General features: G+C 41.4%; 1 protein-coding gene across 1 annotated transcript in view; it reads right to left on the minus strand.

Moving 5' to 3' along the window:
- Window positions 1-5,109: 5,109 nt before the first annotated feature.
- The window catches only part of LOC108931032 (X-linked interleukin-1 receptor accessory protein-like 2), a 36,937-nt gene continuing 22,902 nt past the window's right edge, over window positions 5,110-19,144 (minus strand). Inside the window, exons 6-10 of the mRNA XM_029258158.1 lie at window positions 13,433-13,562; window positions 10,712-10,857; window positions 7,889-8,029; window positions 6,971-7,141; window positions 5,110-5,881 (exon numbers count right to left, since the gene is read on the minus strand). Of these exons, the coding sequence (XP_029113991.1) occupies window positions 5,184-5,881; window positions 6,971-7,141; window positions 7,889-8,029; window positions 10,712-10,857; window positions 13,433-13,562 (1,286 nt within the window). The 3' untranslated portion in view covers window positions 5,110-5,183. The remainder of the gene's footprint in view (window positions 5,882-6,970; window positions 7,142-7,888; window positions 8,030-10,711; window positions 10,858-13,432; window positions 13,563-19,144) is intronic.

Consider the following 19,144-nt stretch of genomic DNA (forward strand, 5'->3'; position numbering starts at 1 on the left):
CCAATGATTTCGGGTGGGCTGTGGAGCTCTGTGACCCTCACCATGACCAGCAGTTTGTAAAAATAAATGAATGAATAGATAGATAGATAGATAGATAGATAAGCTTATCCAGCTTGAGAGGTCAGTTCGAGCACAGCGCCAACACCTTGATTGCTCACTTTTGAGCAAAACTGTAAGCATGTATGCACCCTCTTACATGGAAGCCCACACAGATGCCAACACACACAGGTTGAAGCTGGCTCCCGCTTCCTAGTGAAATCCATCCCTCCACTGAAAGCAAGCCCTGCTGCAATCAGAAGGGAAAGGCTGATCTGTTGTACTTGCCCGGTCGAGAGCCTGCTCCTTGCAAAGTATGTCGTCCCCTTGCTGCGACATCACAATCCTTAGCATGAGCACGGGCATCCAGAGCCGGAGTGCGATTTTAATCCTTTGCCGTGTTATTCTCATGAGCGCACACAGACCACAGCAAACGGAAGAAGGTGCTCATGTGTTTGAGCGAGAGCAACACGGTGATATGGGCGTATTGTGGTACGTGGGTGGTAATGATTTCAGCTTGAGATGCAGGGATGTCTAAAAAAAAATCACCATGCCACTGAGAAATATGCTGCTGCCGTGAGAAGATGCTGATAGCAGGTCTTTTCATTGGGCTGGTTGATTCTGAAGACCCTGCGTTGAGTCTGTGTGGAGGTATTTTTAGCACAATCTGTTGTGCTTTCCATCGTGTGGATGGAGGCATGGGCCGTCTGGACCAGCCAATGGAATGCTGGGATGCTCCCTTGTGCAAGCCCGTCTGTCCAGACCTCTCCACTGGAGGCTGGTTTGCAGCCCCACTGTGTGGGCGTTTGGGATCCTCATTAGTACAGCTTGTATCGGCTCCCTACTGTGGTCTGACATGCTTGGCGTGGGCACGACAGTCCCTCCGAAAGGCGATGGGTCCAGTCTGTGCTGTGTGCTGCTGCAGGCAGAGCATGACTAGCAGGGAATGCTATGCGGCGTACTCCTGGAGGACTTGTTCTATGCCACCTCAGCGCTCAGGTGGCCAAGTAGCTTCAGATCCAGGGAAGGATAAACATGACAGGTGTTTGTGGATATGAGAAAACACAAGGGTGTACATGCAAATCAAAGAGGTGCATTGAGTTTGTAGGGCTGATCTACAGGGCTTCACTTCATTGAAAGGGCTTCATTGCAGAATGATCAAGGCAGGGCTCAAAGGTCTCCATGAGCAAAATCATCACATTCCCTTGGACAGCTTCAGATTGCTGACTCATATTTCATTCGGGAATGGGTAAAATGACATGAATACACAAATGTGATCAGGCACCATGTTTGGTCTTATTTCACTAGGTTTGCAGTATGCGTGTAGTGAATATTTAATAAAATGCATGAAACACCTTCTGGAATGGAACTCGGGAAATACAAATACCTTTTAGAATTTATGTTTATTTATTTAGCTGAGGTTTTCTCCAAAGAAACTTACAGTGTTAAGCTACGTACAGTAATTTATCTATTCATACAGCTGGGTACTTTTTACTGGAGCAATTAGGGGTAAGTACCTTGATCAAGGGTGCTACATCGAGAGAAGGTATTTAAATCTGGGTCATTTAAGCGTATGACAGTAGCTTTAACCACTGCACTGCCTGTTGCCCCCTAATTAATGAAGTTAGTGGCCTTAATTTGTTGGTTAATTGACACCTATACTCAAAGAAAGTTCCAAGTTTTCACTTGAGATATTCAGGGTAAATATCTTGTATAGTAGTACTCCAGCAACACTGGGGTCAAATTTGACATTAACCAACAGCCATTCAAGTTAAAAGTCTTTGTCTTTATCCACAACACTATGTGCTGCCCTCATTCAGACCAGTTTTGCAGAAGATAATTTCCATCCATTTACATATTTTATTAAGCTCACCAAAGATGTTATATGATTGTGTCATCTCATTTAGTGACAGTTCTTTAATGGGCAGGTTTATAGGGCTGGAATAGTGGAGATATGCCATAAATGACCTCCTTTCCATACAGCTATATTACACAATTTTCATTCTGGATATTACATTCATTATACTTCTCATCTGCTGATAAGTTTCTGTATTCCTGAATGACCTAATACTCAGCATTGCAAGTTCTTGATTTCTTATTCAAGTCGCATTCATCTAATGTACAGGACCTTTAATAACCTTTTATCATTTATATGAAGGATATTACATTTAACTTAAGTATTTTTATGTCAGATTGTTTAAAATTAAATTATAAAAATCAAGGGTTACATGTACGTGATATCTTCATCAAAAATAAATAGGAACTAAAAGGTATTTAAGCAACAATTTCAATAAATAAGATTCTATTAATGTTGCAGCTTGTAGTGCACTTCAAACAAGGCCATACTGTCAGTAACCATCCACTGTTAATAACTTTTCTAAAATAAATAGGACACAATTTTTCTATGAGAATATTTTGTAAGAGAGCCATTAGGACTATTTTCTTTAAATCGCTGTAGTTGTGGTGAAATCATTTCTGCTGCTGCACAATAAAAGTTGTAGGAAATGCAGCCCACAGGTCCATTAAGGGAAACTAGGTAGATAGATTCCAGCCCATTTCCCTGGAATCTATCTACCTAGTTTCCCTTAATGGACCTGTGGGCTACATTTCCTACAACTTTTATTTATTACCAGCTTTTAGCTTTTTTTTTTTTTTTTTTTTCTTTTTAAGAAAAACAAACATCCAGAGGGTGCAAAACATGGCACTTTGTAACAAAATCATTTCAAGTAGCTAAACTTATAGCGATGCATGTTATTAGCTTAAACATAGATTATTAAAATGTTTATATTTAGCTACAGTTCAGCAAAGTTTGCCTTAGAAAGAGCTACGATACAGTGTGACAGCAGCCTCTTGTGGATTCAAATAAAAATAAAGGGAAATTCAAAAGTTTTGACCAAAAACAAACAAACAAAAAACCAAACAACAGCATTACAGTCAGTCTAATGACACTCAGATATATTCTGCTTCTGCAAAGAGTAACCACTTAATATTTTCTTTTCCCAAATAACATAACTATACACATTTACATTCATCACAGAAGTAAGGCATACATAGAAACTATACTCAATGGCCACTTTTTTAGATACACCTACTCTTTAACGCAAATACCCTGCTTCTCCAAATTGCAAATTGTGGGCTGCAGCTCAGCATATGCAGAAAATGCAGAGAGGATGGAGAGGTTCAGTGACTACTGGTAAACGTAGCGTAAACATCTTGTTAAACATCGGTCAGAGAACATGTGCAAAAATAACAGCTCAATTCATCTGTCTGTGGTGTATAGAAAAGCATCACTGAATCCTTGGTGTGGATGGCTTACAGCAGCAGAAGACCATACCAGGATCCATACCTGTCAGCTGTGAACATGGTCTGTGATCATGAAAAATGAATGAATGAAGAGTGGAAAAACTTTGACTTGTCTAAGGAGCCGTGATTTCTATTTTAACATGCTGTCAGAATCTGGCATGACAGGGATGGATCCAATCTGCCTGGTTTCAAAGATTTCAGGGGCTAGTGGTGTTGGTGTAGTGGTGTGATCAATGTTTTCTTGGTGCACATCAGCCCCATTAATACGAGTTAATCACCATCTAAATGCCACAGCATACCTAAGGATTTCTGTGACCAGCTGCATTTCTTTATGACCAGTCTATGGTTTTTTTCAAATGGATACTTCCAACAGGATAATGAATCATGTCAAAAAAGAACACATTATCTTGAGGTGTTTCCAGGAACACGAAAGCGAGTTCACTTTACTCAGGCAACATGCATAGTCCTTAGACCTCTACCCGACCAAGTGCAAAGACTTTTGGGATGAGGTGGAACGTGAGGTTTGCAGAATAAATGTATGGCCAAAATATCTGCAGGAACTGTTTGATGCTGTTGAGTCAGCCTGGACCTAAACGCACATGCAAAGTTTCCAGCACATTGCTCAATCCTTGCTGCAAAGAATTCAAGCTGTTCTAGATGCAAAAGGGGAACTTACTGGGTACTAGGTAGGTATACCTAATAAAGTGACCACTATACACCTAATCTATGTATACTGGCTTACGAATACACAAAATGTAAAAAAAAAAAAAAATAAGATTCAGTATAACTAAAATTCCATTCAGATCTTATCTCAACACCTCGTAAGCGTTTTCTGGAGGAACCCGATGAGCCCAGCAGAGTGTGCTGCTCACCTACTCTCCAAGTCCTCACACTCTGGATTTGTTTGGTCGATGGCCATACTGGAGAAGGGTATTATTCTAAATTTGACTTCAAATAAACTTGAAATGCGAGAAAAAGTAGCAGTCTTTTTCATTAACCTAATAAGCCAAATAAGCAAATTATCTGACTGTTAAATTCTGTGACAATTCTGCAACCACATAACTTCTGTATTACTCTTACATTTCCGGACTTTTTGTTTTTTTGTAGTTTAAATAATATAGGATTTTATCCATAATTGAAATGATTCTGGTGGATCTTTCATAGAAAAGGTGACCCTGTTTCATATTTATCAGCTGAATGTTAAACAATGCACACCAAGTAAGATTATCACAGAATGTAAAATTACTGTGTACATAATAATAAATAGTAATACTTTAATATTAAGAATAACAATATACTGCAACAGTGGTGAAACTCACAGAAACACAGAAAACTGTACATTTGACAAAACAATTTTTTTTAAAACAAGTTACCATCAAACAATGCCTAATTTTTGTGTAAATTAAAAGATATTTTATTTGCTTTCATATTACACAATAACTTTGGACTATTAAAAAGATCATGTGGGTAATTGTTTACAGAGCTGTGCTGCAACGTCAGTCCTCCTTAGTTAATACTTTTCGGTATGTGGGACTTACACACAAACACTCATGCACCAATAAAACCTCTAATTAAAGATGTCTGTATGCCTTGAAAAGATATAAAATCTGTACATGATAACAAAATTATCCGCATTAAAAAATGAGAATAGTGAGGGTGGGGAAAAAAATGCAAGCAGGGAAATTATACTGGAGTCTTTTTGAACTCTTAGAGGAGCACGACTTAAAAAATACTGAAGAAATAAAAAAGTAAGAGAAAGAAAAAGTGTTAAAATCCATTTTGGTCAGTGCTTCACAACAGGTCCCCATGCAATTGGAAAGGTCGCCTTTCCACCGTAAAGCAGGTTACCAGATGTCACTCGTGAGTTCCCGTGAGGAGAGAGGGATGAAGGTACTGCCCAGTGGGACGTCTGGCTTGTTTTTGGCTGGCGAGCCGTCCTGTGTCACTTGCCCGTTTAGCAATATCATGGGGACGTTGCAGTACACGTGGCTGTTGCCCATGGTGGCTATACGGACCGGGGTGGAAGGCATCTGGTACTCAAAGCTCTGGCAGAAGTGTCTCGCGTGGGCCTGCTCCGCCGTGCTGAGCTGCGGGCTCTCGGAGCGGACCGGCGCCAGGGCGGCGGAAGCGCTGGTCGTCACAGCCAAGGTGGAGACACTCTGCAGGTCAGCAAAGAAGCCCTGCTCCCCAGAATCCAGAACCTGGCGTCGGGGGAAGGTCTCCTTCTTCCTGGCGGGCATTTCGTACAGAACCCGCTTCCAGAAGCGTGAACGGGGCTGATTGCTCTTTGGACCGGTCCACTTAATGATGGAGAGCAGCTTGATTGTGTGTTTCAGGGCCTCCACCTCCTGGTAGTTGATGACGCTCCTCAGGTCAGGGCACTCTATCATGATGACCTTGATCTCGCCTGTCACCAGCATACTGTGAAGTCGAGCCTCCAGCTGGAAAATGCTCCATCCACGCTGAGCCACGAAGCTGGGCGTCAGGACGATGATGAGCCGCCGGCTTTGCTCCAGGCTACGGGTCAGCTCTTCCATGTAGACTGGATTGGGATGATCAGAAAAACATGGACATTTAGATGAGATTTGGTGGAGATTGACTGTCCAATCTGAAGCACTGACCACAAGAAGCACTCATACAATGGGGGTGTCAGGTGGACTCAGATCTTGTCCACCATCTGGCACCCCTGTGGAACACCTGCCACCTGCTAGTGACAGTCACTTGTGAAGCCACCACCTGACTGGCGATCAACCAACGGATCGGCACTGGCGCCAGCACTACAAAAACTCTTGTAATTTTATTTTTAAATAGTCCATTCATTCATAAAATATAACTCCCATAAAAGTTTTACTCCTAAGAAATGTTCCAGGAAAGGTGTTAAAATTAAAGAGCACAAAGTTGGTCAGCTACTCCAGGGGTTTCTGGAATTTAGAACTGAGAAAGGGAAACTGCTATTTATTTCAGCCTCTCGTAAGCCCTCCATCTAGCAAGTCTAGCCGGCTCTCGAGGCTCTGGTGGGATACTGTGCCTCAGGTGGTAAAGAAGTGAGACAAATTCTCTGAAATAGATGGAAATTTACTGCATGGTCTGGGTGACAGCATACATTCCAGCTGTGGACCATAGAATTAATAATTTTTGCCTGAACCTCATCCTTAGGTGCAGTACCAGTCAAAAGTTTCAGTTTACTTGGTGGAAAATAGTTTTCTTCCCAAGGTTGAAGAGTTTCAGGATAAAGTCAATGACTCCTCAACTTTTCTACAGTAGTTTCCAGAGATGTAGGACACTTGTGAGCTGTTTAGCTTTGACACTTTGGTCCAGTTCCCATGTAAACACTGACCGGGTTGCCCCGTTGTACTCAAACTTTTGACTGATACTGTATGCCAAAGAGAGGAAGGATGTTGTAGATGAGTGAAATAAAACCTTCACTTTAAACCACACAGTACTGTAATTTTAGCCGGTGAAATAGTAGAAATGTCAAAGTTTTTGAGAAATTACACAATAGTGAATATTGCCATATAGAGGTACTGTCTACTTGTTATTATACATTTCTCTTGAGTTTTAGAAACCAAATGAGATTTGGAGCGTCTCAGGAGGTACATGTGTGAGATTTTTGAAGGGCTTAAGGACTTACTGCTGCTGGGGATGAGATCACGGTCTGGAATGAAGAGTTTGTAACCGTAGTGGTTTTCCAGGACATCTGGGAGGACCTCCTGGGCAAAGCCTTCCACCTTATTGCCCTCCTGCTCTGATGATTCCACAGCCACTTTGGTGTAGGACAAGTAGGCATCGTATTCCTTGTTGTCTGTCGATGGAAGATTGGAACTTTTTTTTTTCAATTTTTTTAAACTGTGAAAACACTCAAAGATAAAATATATAATGCTGGCCCATGTTTGTTTTTTATTGATGCTACACTAATTATACAGTTGGGGGGAAAAAAAAAATTCTCCCATTTTCATAAACTTCATGAATGTGAGAAAGCACAGGAAATTGGAGCGACTTAATTCACACATGAGAGTGTGCGAATGATGGTTTAACCTGGCAGCCATGCCTTCGCGTGCCAGGGGAGAAAACAGTGTGCTGAAAATGATAGTAAACAACACGCACATGCACACCATGCCAGTACTAATTGGGGTCAATCGTGGAGGTGATCAGCACATAAACGCTGTATATTCCAACTGCCAGAAGACATGTCATACATTATCTCTAAGCTTGTCATTCTGATCATTACTAACTATGTACAGCATCTACACACAACTCCTATATGTAGGTCATTTTGTTGCTCTTTGAGGAATCTGCCATTTGGAAGATCTCTCAGGAAAAAAAAAAAATCACTAAAAGCCACTTGCTCATTTTTAAAATTTTTCTGTTTTTTAAAAAAAGTGTGGATTTTGATAACTTTATATTCATCAGATTCTTCGCTTTTGAAGAAATTCAGATTCACTTGTGTACAATAATTGTCCAGATGACTCAGCTTTGACATGACAATTGAGACATGCCCCACCTCTTACTATGGTTTTCCTTGAAGCTCCCACAATGGCCTGCCCCTTACCGTGTTCTGCCTCATCACTTCCAAAGTGCTGCCGGTAGCAGAGTGTGATCTCCACCCTGTAGCACTTGTAGATACCAGTGAGGAGACCAAGCAGGAGCAGGGCAGCTCCGAGCCCGGTGGCCAGCTCCATTCTAAGTCCATCTGTCAAGTGAAGGGCTATGTTACTGTGGTAGATGTGGTAAAACAGGTGAAGGGATTTCAGTAGCTCTCCAGTCATTATAGTTTGCAGATGCACCACCATCCTTACTAATTATAACGCGAATGCTGGGGTGAATCTACTACCTCTAATGTACCAGTAAGTTATAATTTTAATGGATGAATATGGAGACACCAACTTGGCACCTAAAAATACTTTAGCATGTGAGCAGGTGGGCGGAGCAGCCCAAGGCAGAAGGTGACATCTTACCGATGGATAGTTCCCAATGGCCCCTCCCCTGCTCTACTGCCCTAATGGATTGATGAGGAACAGCCGCCAATTGTGGGAAGATTTTTTTTAAGCAAATGGTCTGAGGGCTGGATTCTAGGGAGTGTTTGATGGGAACAGGGTGGACCTGGACCTGGACCTCTGTAGATCTTGTTTTCTGTTGATTCAGTTCTTTTCGTTGGACTAACCTTCTGTCTGGTGCCTCTGATTCCGCCCGCACGGCCACCTCTGCCCCACACAGTTTTACGAAGACACATTTCAACAGTTACAAATGTGAGATATATAAATGTGATTCCAAGACTCCGAATGGGATATATTTGCCAGTGAACTTTAAAAATCTGTACGGCAAGCACTATAATGGTCACAGGAGACAAACGCACAAGCAGCATGCTGGAGAATGTAACGGGCTGGCTCTGTCGGTAATTTATTTATTAATACTCCTGTTATTGCCAGTGTTGAATGGGAAGGCCTAAGAGATGTGCTGAGCTTGCAGAACACACATTTTATTGGCTTGTTATGGATACAGTCGCTCATCAAAGCCAGGCTTACTCGCAAAGACCAGTGTGGACAACGGCTCTGCTGTCAATGAGCAGACAATACTGTCAGTCTTTGCTTTGGGCACACCATCCACAGCCAGTGTCACTTACATCTGTGACCTGGTGTCTGCACCCCACATAAAAACACAGATTCTGATAAAATACTGATGACACCCCATTTGTTTCTACGTGAATTTTATAATAATTTGCTTTTGTTATGATTCCAGGGGCACGGTGGCTCTGATAGAGCTCCAAGCTTCTGCCCCTGCTCTATATTCCCTTAAGACCCAGCAAAAAAAGGTTTCAAATTTATTTCTATAATTTTTAGCAAGTTGTACAAGCCCCACTCCTAAATATGAGGTATTATGTGAAATGATAAAATACTCTCTATAAAGTCTATTATTGTTTTTCTTATGGAAGAGCCACTATAAAACATGTCCTCGTGAGTGGACAAAAATTAAGTATATATCTTTTTTCTAGTACAGTGTAAAAACATTGCAGAGTGGTGACTCTAAGTCTTCGTTTGTGTATGTGTGCCTTGCATTGGTATCCCATCCAGGCTGGACCATGCATTGCACTCCGTATTTCCTGGGATGGACTCGAGATCGCTGTGAGCATATGGGGGATCAGAGGGGACTGGTGACCGATGGGTTGATGTTTTTGCCTGGTCTTGGTCCATGTTTGCGGAACCAGTTTCTGACCTCAGATTTTTTGTCAGCGACTACATTGACCCCTTGTAACCCCCCTGGAAGATATAATAATGCAGTGTCTCTGGAGGGTCCAATACTCATGCATCCTGAATCAACAAGGTTGTGATGATTGCTTCAGGTTCTTTCTTTGGAATACTGACATACATATGATATAATTTGTCGCTTCGGAGAAAAGAGTCTGCTGAATTAATAAATGTAAATGTAAATTTAAATTTAATCATAGAGGCATTTACAGTATAACCTGTGTATGAAACTAAGTTTTAATGAAAAGACAAAAAGATTTTAAAGTCTCACACACATAAAATATTCAAAGATGTTAAAAGATGCAAAAAAAAAAAAAAATCTGGTCTTCCAAGCAAGACCTTCAGTTTGGCATTCACATGTGTTGTAGTGCAATTCAATATTAAAATATTTAAAGCAGGAAAAATTACGTAAAACATAAATATTAATAAATTTAACAAAATACATTTAAAAAACTTAAAATATTGAAAAAAAGGACAGAACTGGGGCAGCTGATAATGTAGTGGTTACAGCTACTGACTTTGAATGCAAAGGTTGCAGGTTTGAGGCCCACCTCCAGCTGTAGTACCCTTGAACAAGGCACTTACTCTAAACTGTCCCAGTAAAATTAGCCAGTGGAAGAAATGGGTATGTAATTGTAGTTAGGTTAACATTGCAAGCCACTCTGGTGAAAATGTCAGCTAGATGAATAAATTTAAAAATGCTATAACAGCAGTTTAACAGCAGGTTTCTCTAGCCCGGAAGGATGGGATTGTTTGTTTATTATTGCTGTGATCTGATTTCAGATGACAACTCTTGTCCAGATGATATCCAGATTCATAAGCAGCTTATGGCCTAGAGGAAGCTGTCTACACACTTTGCAAAGCCTACATGATCTTGCTTTGACTCCTGAGTGAAAACGTGAAGGTGGGAGAATTTCAAAAAATCTCACATCCAGTGTGTGTCATTTTATGTGTGCTGTATGTGACTCTGAGATGGATGTAGCCACTTGAAGGACTGGTATACCTTGTCAAGAGAGACAGCCATGAAACTACTCAGAATGGAGAATGGCGGGAAATCTTCAAAGTCAAATTTTCCAAGGCTTATATTTTCCCATCTGTTCTCACTTTGTGTTGATGCTCCTGGAATTTACCTCTTTTACGCAGAATAACATTGCCTTCTTTGCGTCCGATGTGGTTCTCTACGTAGCAGGTGTAGTTCCCCATGTCGGTCTCCTCCACGATGTCAAAGGTCAGTGAAAGCTCCACCTCCTTCTCTCCCAGGTATTCCCTGAGGACCCTATGGATAATAAAACCTTGCTGAAGCTGAAAAGTCACTGAAATCTTCATCAGGAGGTCTAACTTCACTGAAGATTTCTCTATTCCTACCTCTACATTAGTTGAAAGACAAATTTTATATATTTATATACACTCCCTGATTTCTTGCAAATAAAGAACAGGGTGATAGTCAACACCCAAAAGAGATACTACATAAGTACTGAGTAAAATAATTATTCTGTCAACTGCATGCACATATGAATTAGTGTCCAAGTCAAAGCATTGTGCATGTATTCCATAAAACAGTTAATATTGTCAGACTGGCAGTGTGATTCTATAATGTCAAGACAACATAGTGTTGCGTCTCCATAGCACCATTGTTCCTCTTTTAGAGCAATACACTGAAATTATGTAATGTGTTATTATCAGATCAGAGGTGTCAATGAACTTACTTCTCAAACAAAGTGTGACAGGTCAGTCTGGGATAACAGGCAGGTCACCTTGCCTACCTGGTTCACCCGAGAAGCATTCAGCAATAATCCCTACTGTATTTATGAGCACTTTTCATTAGAATTGCATTTGTAGGCCACTGTATTAGATGACAATATTTAGACTGTATTTAATGAATGTTGTTGGGCCCTACCTAAAGCAACCTTTTAAATAAAGTCTGATCAATAGGCACTTTTTACTTGCTCCAGTAATGACAGTACAGCAGCAAAAGATCTACCCTTGTAAACCGAAGGTCAAGATGCCTGAATGGGTTTAAATACTGTAAGTTGCTCTGGTTAAAAAAAAAAAAAAAGAAAAAAAAAATCAGATAAACAGCAATTTAAAAGCACTGCGTCACTCTCTCCAAATATGTTTTTGACCATCTGAAATACTTTTAATTTACCCAGTTAATACTTATAGAAGCAAAGCCCATCCAGGGACTGGAACCTGCAACCTTTTGACAACAAATACACACACACACATTTTCAGAACTGCTTGTCCCATACGGGGTTGCGGGGAACCGGAGCCTGTCCGGCAACACAGGGCGTAAGGCCAGAGAGGAAAGGGGACACACCCAGGACGGGACGCCAGTCTGCCACAAGGCACCCCAAGCAGGACTCGAACCCCAGACCCACCAGAAAGCAGGACTGCGGTCCAACCCACTGCACCACCACACCCCCACAACAAATACAGTTCCTGCTTAAAACAGATGTCACATGTGATTCTCTCAGTAGTTTGAACAATGAATTATATAATGAAAAAACTTGGGTGATCATTTAGTTCACACTGTAGCTATGATTTCTACTTGCTAATAATTCTGACAGTCCCAGCTTTCCTTGTTCAATGTGTAAAAACATACCTCAAGGGAGTCATTACAGCTAATGCGTAATTATTAGAGGGTTAAGCCACTGAAACACACAGAGACCTGTGTGTTGTCACACATTATTTGAAAAAAGTAATTTTAATGATAAATCATAAGGATTTCTTTTAAAATGTTCACTGCAGCTACCTGACTTGACCTTCTTCGTATGAATTTTAAAGACGACTCCCTTTGAGAAAACGCACGCTATTTGTACTAATCTTACAAGTGAAGAAAGGCCCTCTTTTCTTATCCTCCACTTACTGAGATGTCTTTCATTCACAACTGAATGGCTAAAGGGGAGTTTTCAGTACTTTGGGTCCCATTTCTTCCTTCAAACCCCTTAGGCATTTAATGTTTTCCATTTTTATTCTTTCTATTGGAAGGCCTTTCGCAATATTAAGGCACAACTAACCCTTAACATGCCCTGAATTTAGTTGATGCACCATGGAGACAGAACTGCTGGTTGGTTCTGACGTTAGTTTGGGCATCAAACTCCTGTAGAAAAGATGATGATGGTTTGGTGAGCTCAGGGGGACTGAGATTCAAGTTGAGATTTGATAATACCACTAAAGTAGGGGGTGTGGTGGTGTAGCGGCACAGTGGGTTTGGCCTGTGCTTGCTGTCTGGTGGGTCCGGGGTTCGAGTCCTGCTTGGGGTGCCTTGTAATGGACTGGCATCCCGCCCTGGGTGTATCCCCTCCCCCTCCAGCCTTGGGCCCTATGTTGCTGGGTTAGGCTCCAGGTTGCCACAGCCCCACTTAGGACAAGTGGTTTCAGTCAATATGGATGTATAATACCACCAAACTATCTCAGAATTTTCCTCAATATATAACAAATTAGGATGTTCATTTTTAAACGAGTGGTGATATGCATTGTTTGAAAATTGATTTCAGCCACATTAAATCATCCATCCATCATCAATAAACAATCGTCCAGTACTGGGACATGGCAGCCCAGAGCTTATCGTGGATGCACAGGTTGTGTGGGAACACCCTGAAGGGGACAGCAGTGAATCCCAATGAATTCACACACTCATTTGCTCACACAAAGTGCAATTTACAGTCACCTCTTCACCTGAAGCACACGTCTCTGGTCTGTGGGAGGAAACGAGAGCACCAGGAGAAAATCCATGTGAGCATGATGAGAACATGCAAAGTCTGTAGAGACTGAGCTAGATTCAAACCCATATCCAGAGCTACAGTCCAGGACATGTGTGGCACTAGCGTTAGCCACTGAGCCTCTAATACCTGACATCACTTTCTCTGATGTGTCCTTCCAGCTCCTCCACAAACTTCTCCCCTTTCATCCAGTAGATGATTGGCCTGGACTCCCCGCTGTAGCCGAAGAAGGCCCGACAGTCCAGGCTGAAAGGCATACCTGTGGGGGCAGGGGGGACAATACAGAGATCACCCTCCTCCACACACCTGAATGGAGCTCCAAAATCGGTCATCCTGTGTTGCAAAAATAACCCATCAGTCATGTTCACCTCCTCATTGCTCACCTCATGGCTCAGTGATCCGTTCCGTGTCACTCGCACATGAAAAGGACAACGGAAGCTTTTCAGGTGCTCTGCACGCACGATGGGAAGCTGCAGAGGACCCTAACCGCTCCCTTCACATCAAGCCATCACAGGTTCATGCTGACTAACGGTACAGGAGTCAAAAAACCGACGGGACCTCCCTGAAGGTCCAGGCAAACAGGCCAGCGAAGCGGTTTGAGGAGAAAATAAATGGCTTGCTCTTAAAAGATTCAGGGCCGCGCTCATGAATCATTCACTTCCGCCCTCGGTTTACATCGTGTTTTACAGGCGGAGGCGTTAAGACCTCAGTGTGATGGGGAAAGCAGCATTTGTAACTTGGCTATACATGTTTGTGTGCATTTTTTTCTTTTGTTTTTTTATTTTTTTGCTAAAGAAGGTATATGAAATTCCATGCACGCATTCCTCTGCAGCTGGTTGGGAACAGTTTTGTGCAGAGCGAAGCAGGTTTCGTTGTTGGTAAACTCGGTTTTCACCGGGCATCTGCCGTCAAGTGTCCAGATCCAAAGGGAAGTCTGCATGAGATGCGAAAAAGCGATACTACATTCGGTGGTCCAGCTTTTTTCACCAGTTATCCCGTCTGGTTCATTTCCTTGTACTCCAATGAGCAATTAAGCATAGATGGGAAATGTAAAATGGTATGGTGCCTGGTTATTACTTTTATTATTTATTCATTTAGTTGGCACTTTTATCTAAAGTGACTTACAGTGTTGGGTTTGCATATACTTCACACATAATATACTTTAGTTTAGGTGGCAAAAATGGCACTAAAATTAGTTCTGCTTTATCTCCCTTTTGGGCTGAGTCCCAATCTCGATTATGCGTACATACAGTATGGTGATACTATATTACAGAGTGACAGTAGTATATTGCATAGAGCATGTCGGGTTTGCATTTAGACTTTGGTAATGTTAAATGAATAAAAATCCTTTGGCAACCAAGCATCAAACATGGCCACAGGCAGCATGGTTTGCATTGTATTTTCTATGAGATGTGAGCCACTTTAGAGAAAAGCATCTGCTAAATGAATAAATGTAAATGTATGTAACGTAGGGTTCAATAGAATATATAAACCATTTTGTTCCAACATAAATTACTTATGTTTACTAGTTGCCATATGGTTTGACCGAGTCCTGCCCTTTGGCGGGTCTGGGGTTCAAGTCCAGCTTGGGGTGCCTTGTGATGGACCGGCGTCCCGTCCTGGGTGTGTCCCCTCCCCCTCCAGCCTTACGCCCTCTGTTGCCGGGTTGGACTCCGGTTTGCTGCGACCCCACTTGGGACAAGCGGTTTCATTCAATGTGTGTGTGTGTGTGTGTGTAGTTGCCATATGTCTGAACTGGATTGGTGAAACTAAATGATTTATAGAGTTAGACATTTTTTGCCAATGATTCACGAAGTTAATGTCATGTATATTGAGGAGCTGATAATAATTTACCCATTTATGCCGCTGGAGAGTTTTTACAGGAGCAATTTGGGGTATCTTGATCAAGCGTATAGCAGAAAGAATGAAATGTAAATCTGGGTCCATGCAGTAAACAGAAGTGGGTTTAACCATTATGAGACCTGCTGCTGCAAAAAAAAAGACTGACTGGGTAATTTTGATGAGCATTGGATGGAATTTAACCATATTGCCTTTTGAATGGAGTGACCTCTATGTCCTCTCTCTCTTTGGGACATATCCCCACTACCATTCACCTTCAGCTGTCCTTATGGTCTCAACTCTGGATGTCCTCATTAAATAACAACCTTCCAGAAACTCCTTCTCATTTCCTATGTCAACTTTTCAACACTGACACTCATCTGACTCAGTGCAGCTCATGAATGATGAAAGGCTATGAGCTGCTTGCAGATGGAAGAAAGAGGACAAAGTGAGAGAGCTTCTCGTCCACCGAGTTTTAATGAAGCATGTTTAATTACGCTCACGTTAATATTAAACATGTATGGCAAGGCATTTTAAGGCGGCTAAAAGGTTGTAAGTGACACAATGCCGCTTACATTTGAATGCAGAAAAGGTCGTTTTTAGTAATGTTAATGTATTATAACTGAGAAGTTAACCACTGACATGGACAGAACAGTTAAAAAGGGCCAAAGTTTACATTTTTTTTTCAGTTTCAAGCACACAGAAGGATTGACATCACTGCAAGGAATTATGAGTGTGCTTTAAACAGGAATAATTAAAACTGTGAATTTTGATGAACAATTACTAGGTAATAATAATAGTTATATGTCTGATTTATGAGTCATCGCACACAAGAAACCCTAATTCCAGCTGCAGATTTACATTATTTCATTATTTTCGAGCACTAGTCAAATGTGAAAAACCAACAAAAACATGTTTCAGGAAAACAAGCAACACAGGAAATGAGCAAAGAATTTCTCTAGGTATAAAAATAACAGACCCACTCAGCTGTTTACATTTTACAACGCTCCCTTTTTTGCCCACCTCCTCCTCTTCGACTCCAAAAAGCCTTATAACTGATTACACCTGAGAGTGCTTAACTGAAAAGCAGATGGGCAATGTCCTACTGGCAACTGACCAAACAGATAAATCCTTTTTGTTAGGAACACAATGCTGATGTTCTCAGGGTGCCACTCTTTTTCAAGCCAAATTCAGTTTCATAACACTTACATTGATGTGCATTATCCATATTGAAGGAAACTGAATGCATCAAAACACAGAGAAGGCTAACTAATGAATGAACCGAAACACAGAGAAGAACAGTGGTAAACAAAACACTTAACACACTTACAAGGAGCAGACGATTATTGCAAATGAAATATGTTTTAGCAGAATATCTGAGCTAATCAGTCTTTACACAAAATACTGTAATAGCAGAGAGATCTAACTGGTGCAAAACTGAAGACTTACCTTTATTTTCAGTCTTTGAGGAAATATTCTATTTAGAAAAACTGATTTTTGTACATAGACAATAGTGATTGAGCATGCACTTCATATTTTCTGCAACATAAGCATTATGGTTTCCATTGTTAATAATTAATTAATTTTGGCCTAGGGTTAGTTCATTTTACTGAAACTTTTCTCCAAACTGATTTAAACTGTTACATTTGTATGCTAAGCTACTTATTGCAGTTATTTTCCCATGTATCTGTTATGTATTACCCATCATTATTATTTTACTGATGCATTTGTCCCAGCTTCTAGTCCTATAAATCCATTATTTTCTCACCCAAATTAACCCTACCACTAAAATACTGCAGACATTGTTGAACAGTGAAGAAAGTAAAACAAATTCAGTGTACCAGGCATGTCCCATGGGGAGTAGGCCTGGGGACAGACCCAGGACATGCTGGAGAGCGTGTACCGTTCTGGCCTCGAAATGCATGGGAAGAAGCTGGAGACTGTCATGGAAAAGTAATCATGGTCTCTCATGCTTAGCTAGTCGTGACACTGACTGCCACCAGGATAAGTGGCTTGACGAAGGATGGATGGATGGATGGATGAATCCTTTTCTGGCTGTCATATGGTGAAATGACCACCCTGCTCACTCAGAAGTGCTGAATTTATCACTACGTTTATAAAAGGTTTCAAAATTCACCACTTCTGGATTTACTTCTCTCCTGATCTCATAAGTGCATGATAAATGTGTAAGTGTTTATGTTTAATAATTTTGTAAATAATGGATAAACCTTGGGGGCGCAGGTGGCGCAGTGGGTTGGACCGGGTCCTGCTCTCCGGTGGGGCTGGGGTTCGAGTCCCGCTTGGGGTGCCTTGCGGCGGACTGGCGTCCCGTCCTGGGTGTGTCCCCTCCCCCTCTGGCCTTACGCCCTGTGTTGCCAGGTAGGCTCCGGTTCCCCGTGACCCCGTCAGGGACAAGCGGTTCTGAAAATGTATGTGTGTGTGTGTGTGTGTGGATAAACCTTCATGCAGTTACTGGTTCATATGGTGGTGTGTGAAACTGACTGTACTCTAGAATCACGTGTCTGTCCCCAAATCTCTCCTTGGGGTGATGTAATGATGTGTATTTTTTTCTCTCTGAAATGCACATGAGTGCAGAAAAGTGTCTTCTAAATGAATAAATATAAATGTAAATGGATGAATGGATGGATGGAAAGCCTACAAATAAAAGCAGAAAACTAGAATGCATATAAAAACTCCTTTAACTGTAACAGACCAGCTGGAAGGTGTTGTCTTATAACTACATCACTACTTGCAAAAGCTTCTAGGTCGTCAGCATGATAATAAAGTCTGATGCTTTAATAATGGAGTGGAATTTCATTTCAAGACGTTCTGCCTCTATAGAAGCTGTTTCAGGTGTCTGCTGATGGTTCTTTTGTTATTTTTTGCTAAAGAACTGTCTTCGAGGGGAGCAAAGACAACTCACTGGTAACCTTGAATAAAACTCACTGGTAACCTTGAGCAAAGAAACCTGCACAAGGGAAGCAGAGATTTACATTTTCTGTTCGAAGAACATCTTTGTATATAATATAGAGATTTACTGTCTGGGGTTTTATCCATTGAATTTTACTTACTATTTTACACATTTTGGGAGATCTGATTAGTGAGGCTACAGTTTGCTGTCTGAAAGTGGTAAAAATATAGGTTAAAATGGAAAAAGAATGGAAAGCCATTCAGTGTTCTCGCACTGGGTATATGATTGTTTCACACAGCTGTGCTTCTCTTGGAGTACAGAAGTGACATCTGCACAAGGGTCAGTGTCAGATGAGCAGACGACTGTCTGGGCAGCCAGAATGCATCACCCACTGCAGGCAAGTACAAATGCATAAGTGACTTGAATGGCCCCGGGTTCTCCAGGAGACAACCTAAAAGAGACACCGTGGCGGACATAGCTTCTCCTGCTGCAGGAATAGTTTCTGCTGCGTTTTTTTTTCAAGGGCACTCCCTGCTGCAGATTGCAGGAACTAGCAGGTGCTTGAATTAACTGCCTACCAAACTGTAGATGGTTAAGGTTATTGGAGGCTTGATTTGGTTGGTTCTTGACTTGTAAAATGTCATCATGAAGCACTGGAAGGCCCTTAGTGCAGGGTGGGTAATGATCATCTGGGGGCCACGAAGAATGAGAAATGAGGAAAAATTACTATATCATCTTGCAGAGATTTTTTGACAGAGGAGGTCTGTCACACTTAAGCATCTACAACTCATTCATTCCTCCCAAATGGTTCAGCTAACTTAATTTGTGAACATGCTTAGTTACCTATATTTTCATGTTACACACAAACACTCCACACCTGCTAACGCACAAAAAACGCTTCTTAAATATTGCCTGTTTTTATGGTGCACATGCTCATCTGGGGCTGAATGAGAACACTTATTGTTGGGGAAGTTCGTAAATATTTGATATGGATTAATCATTGCATTTTATAACAATGTTATTGTAGCGAATGTTGCATTAGCAGAAATAATATTCATGCATAAAGCTATTTAACAAAATATACTGATGTG

This window comes from Scleropages formosus, chromosome 14, assembly GCF_900964775.1.
Source record: "Scleropages formosus chromosome 14, fSclFor1.1, whole genome shotgun sequence".
NCBI classification, from domain to species: Eukaryota; Metazoa; Chordata; class Actinopteri; order Osteoglossiformes; family Osteoglossidae; genus Scleropages; species Scleropages formosus.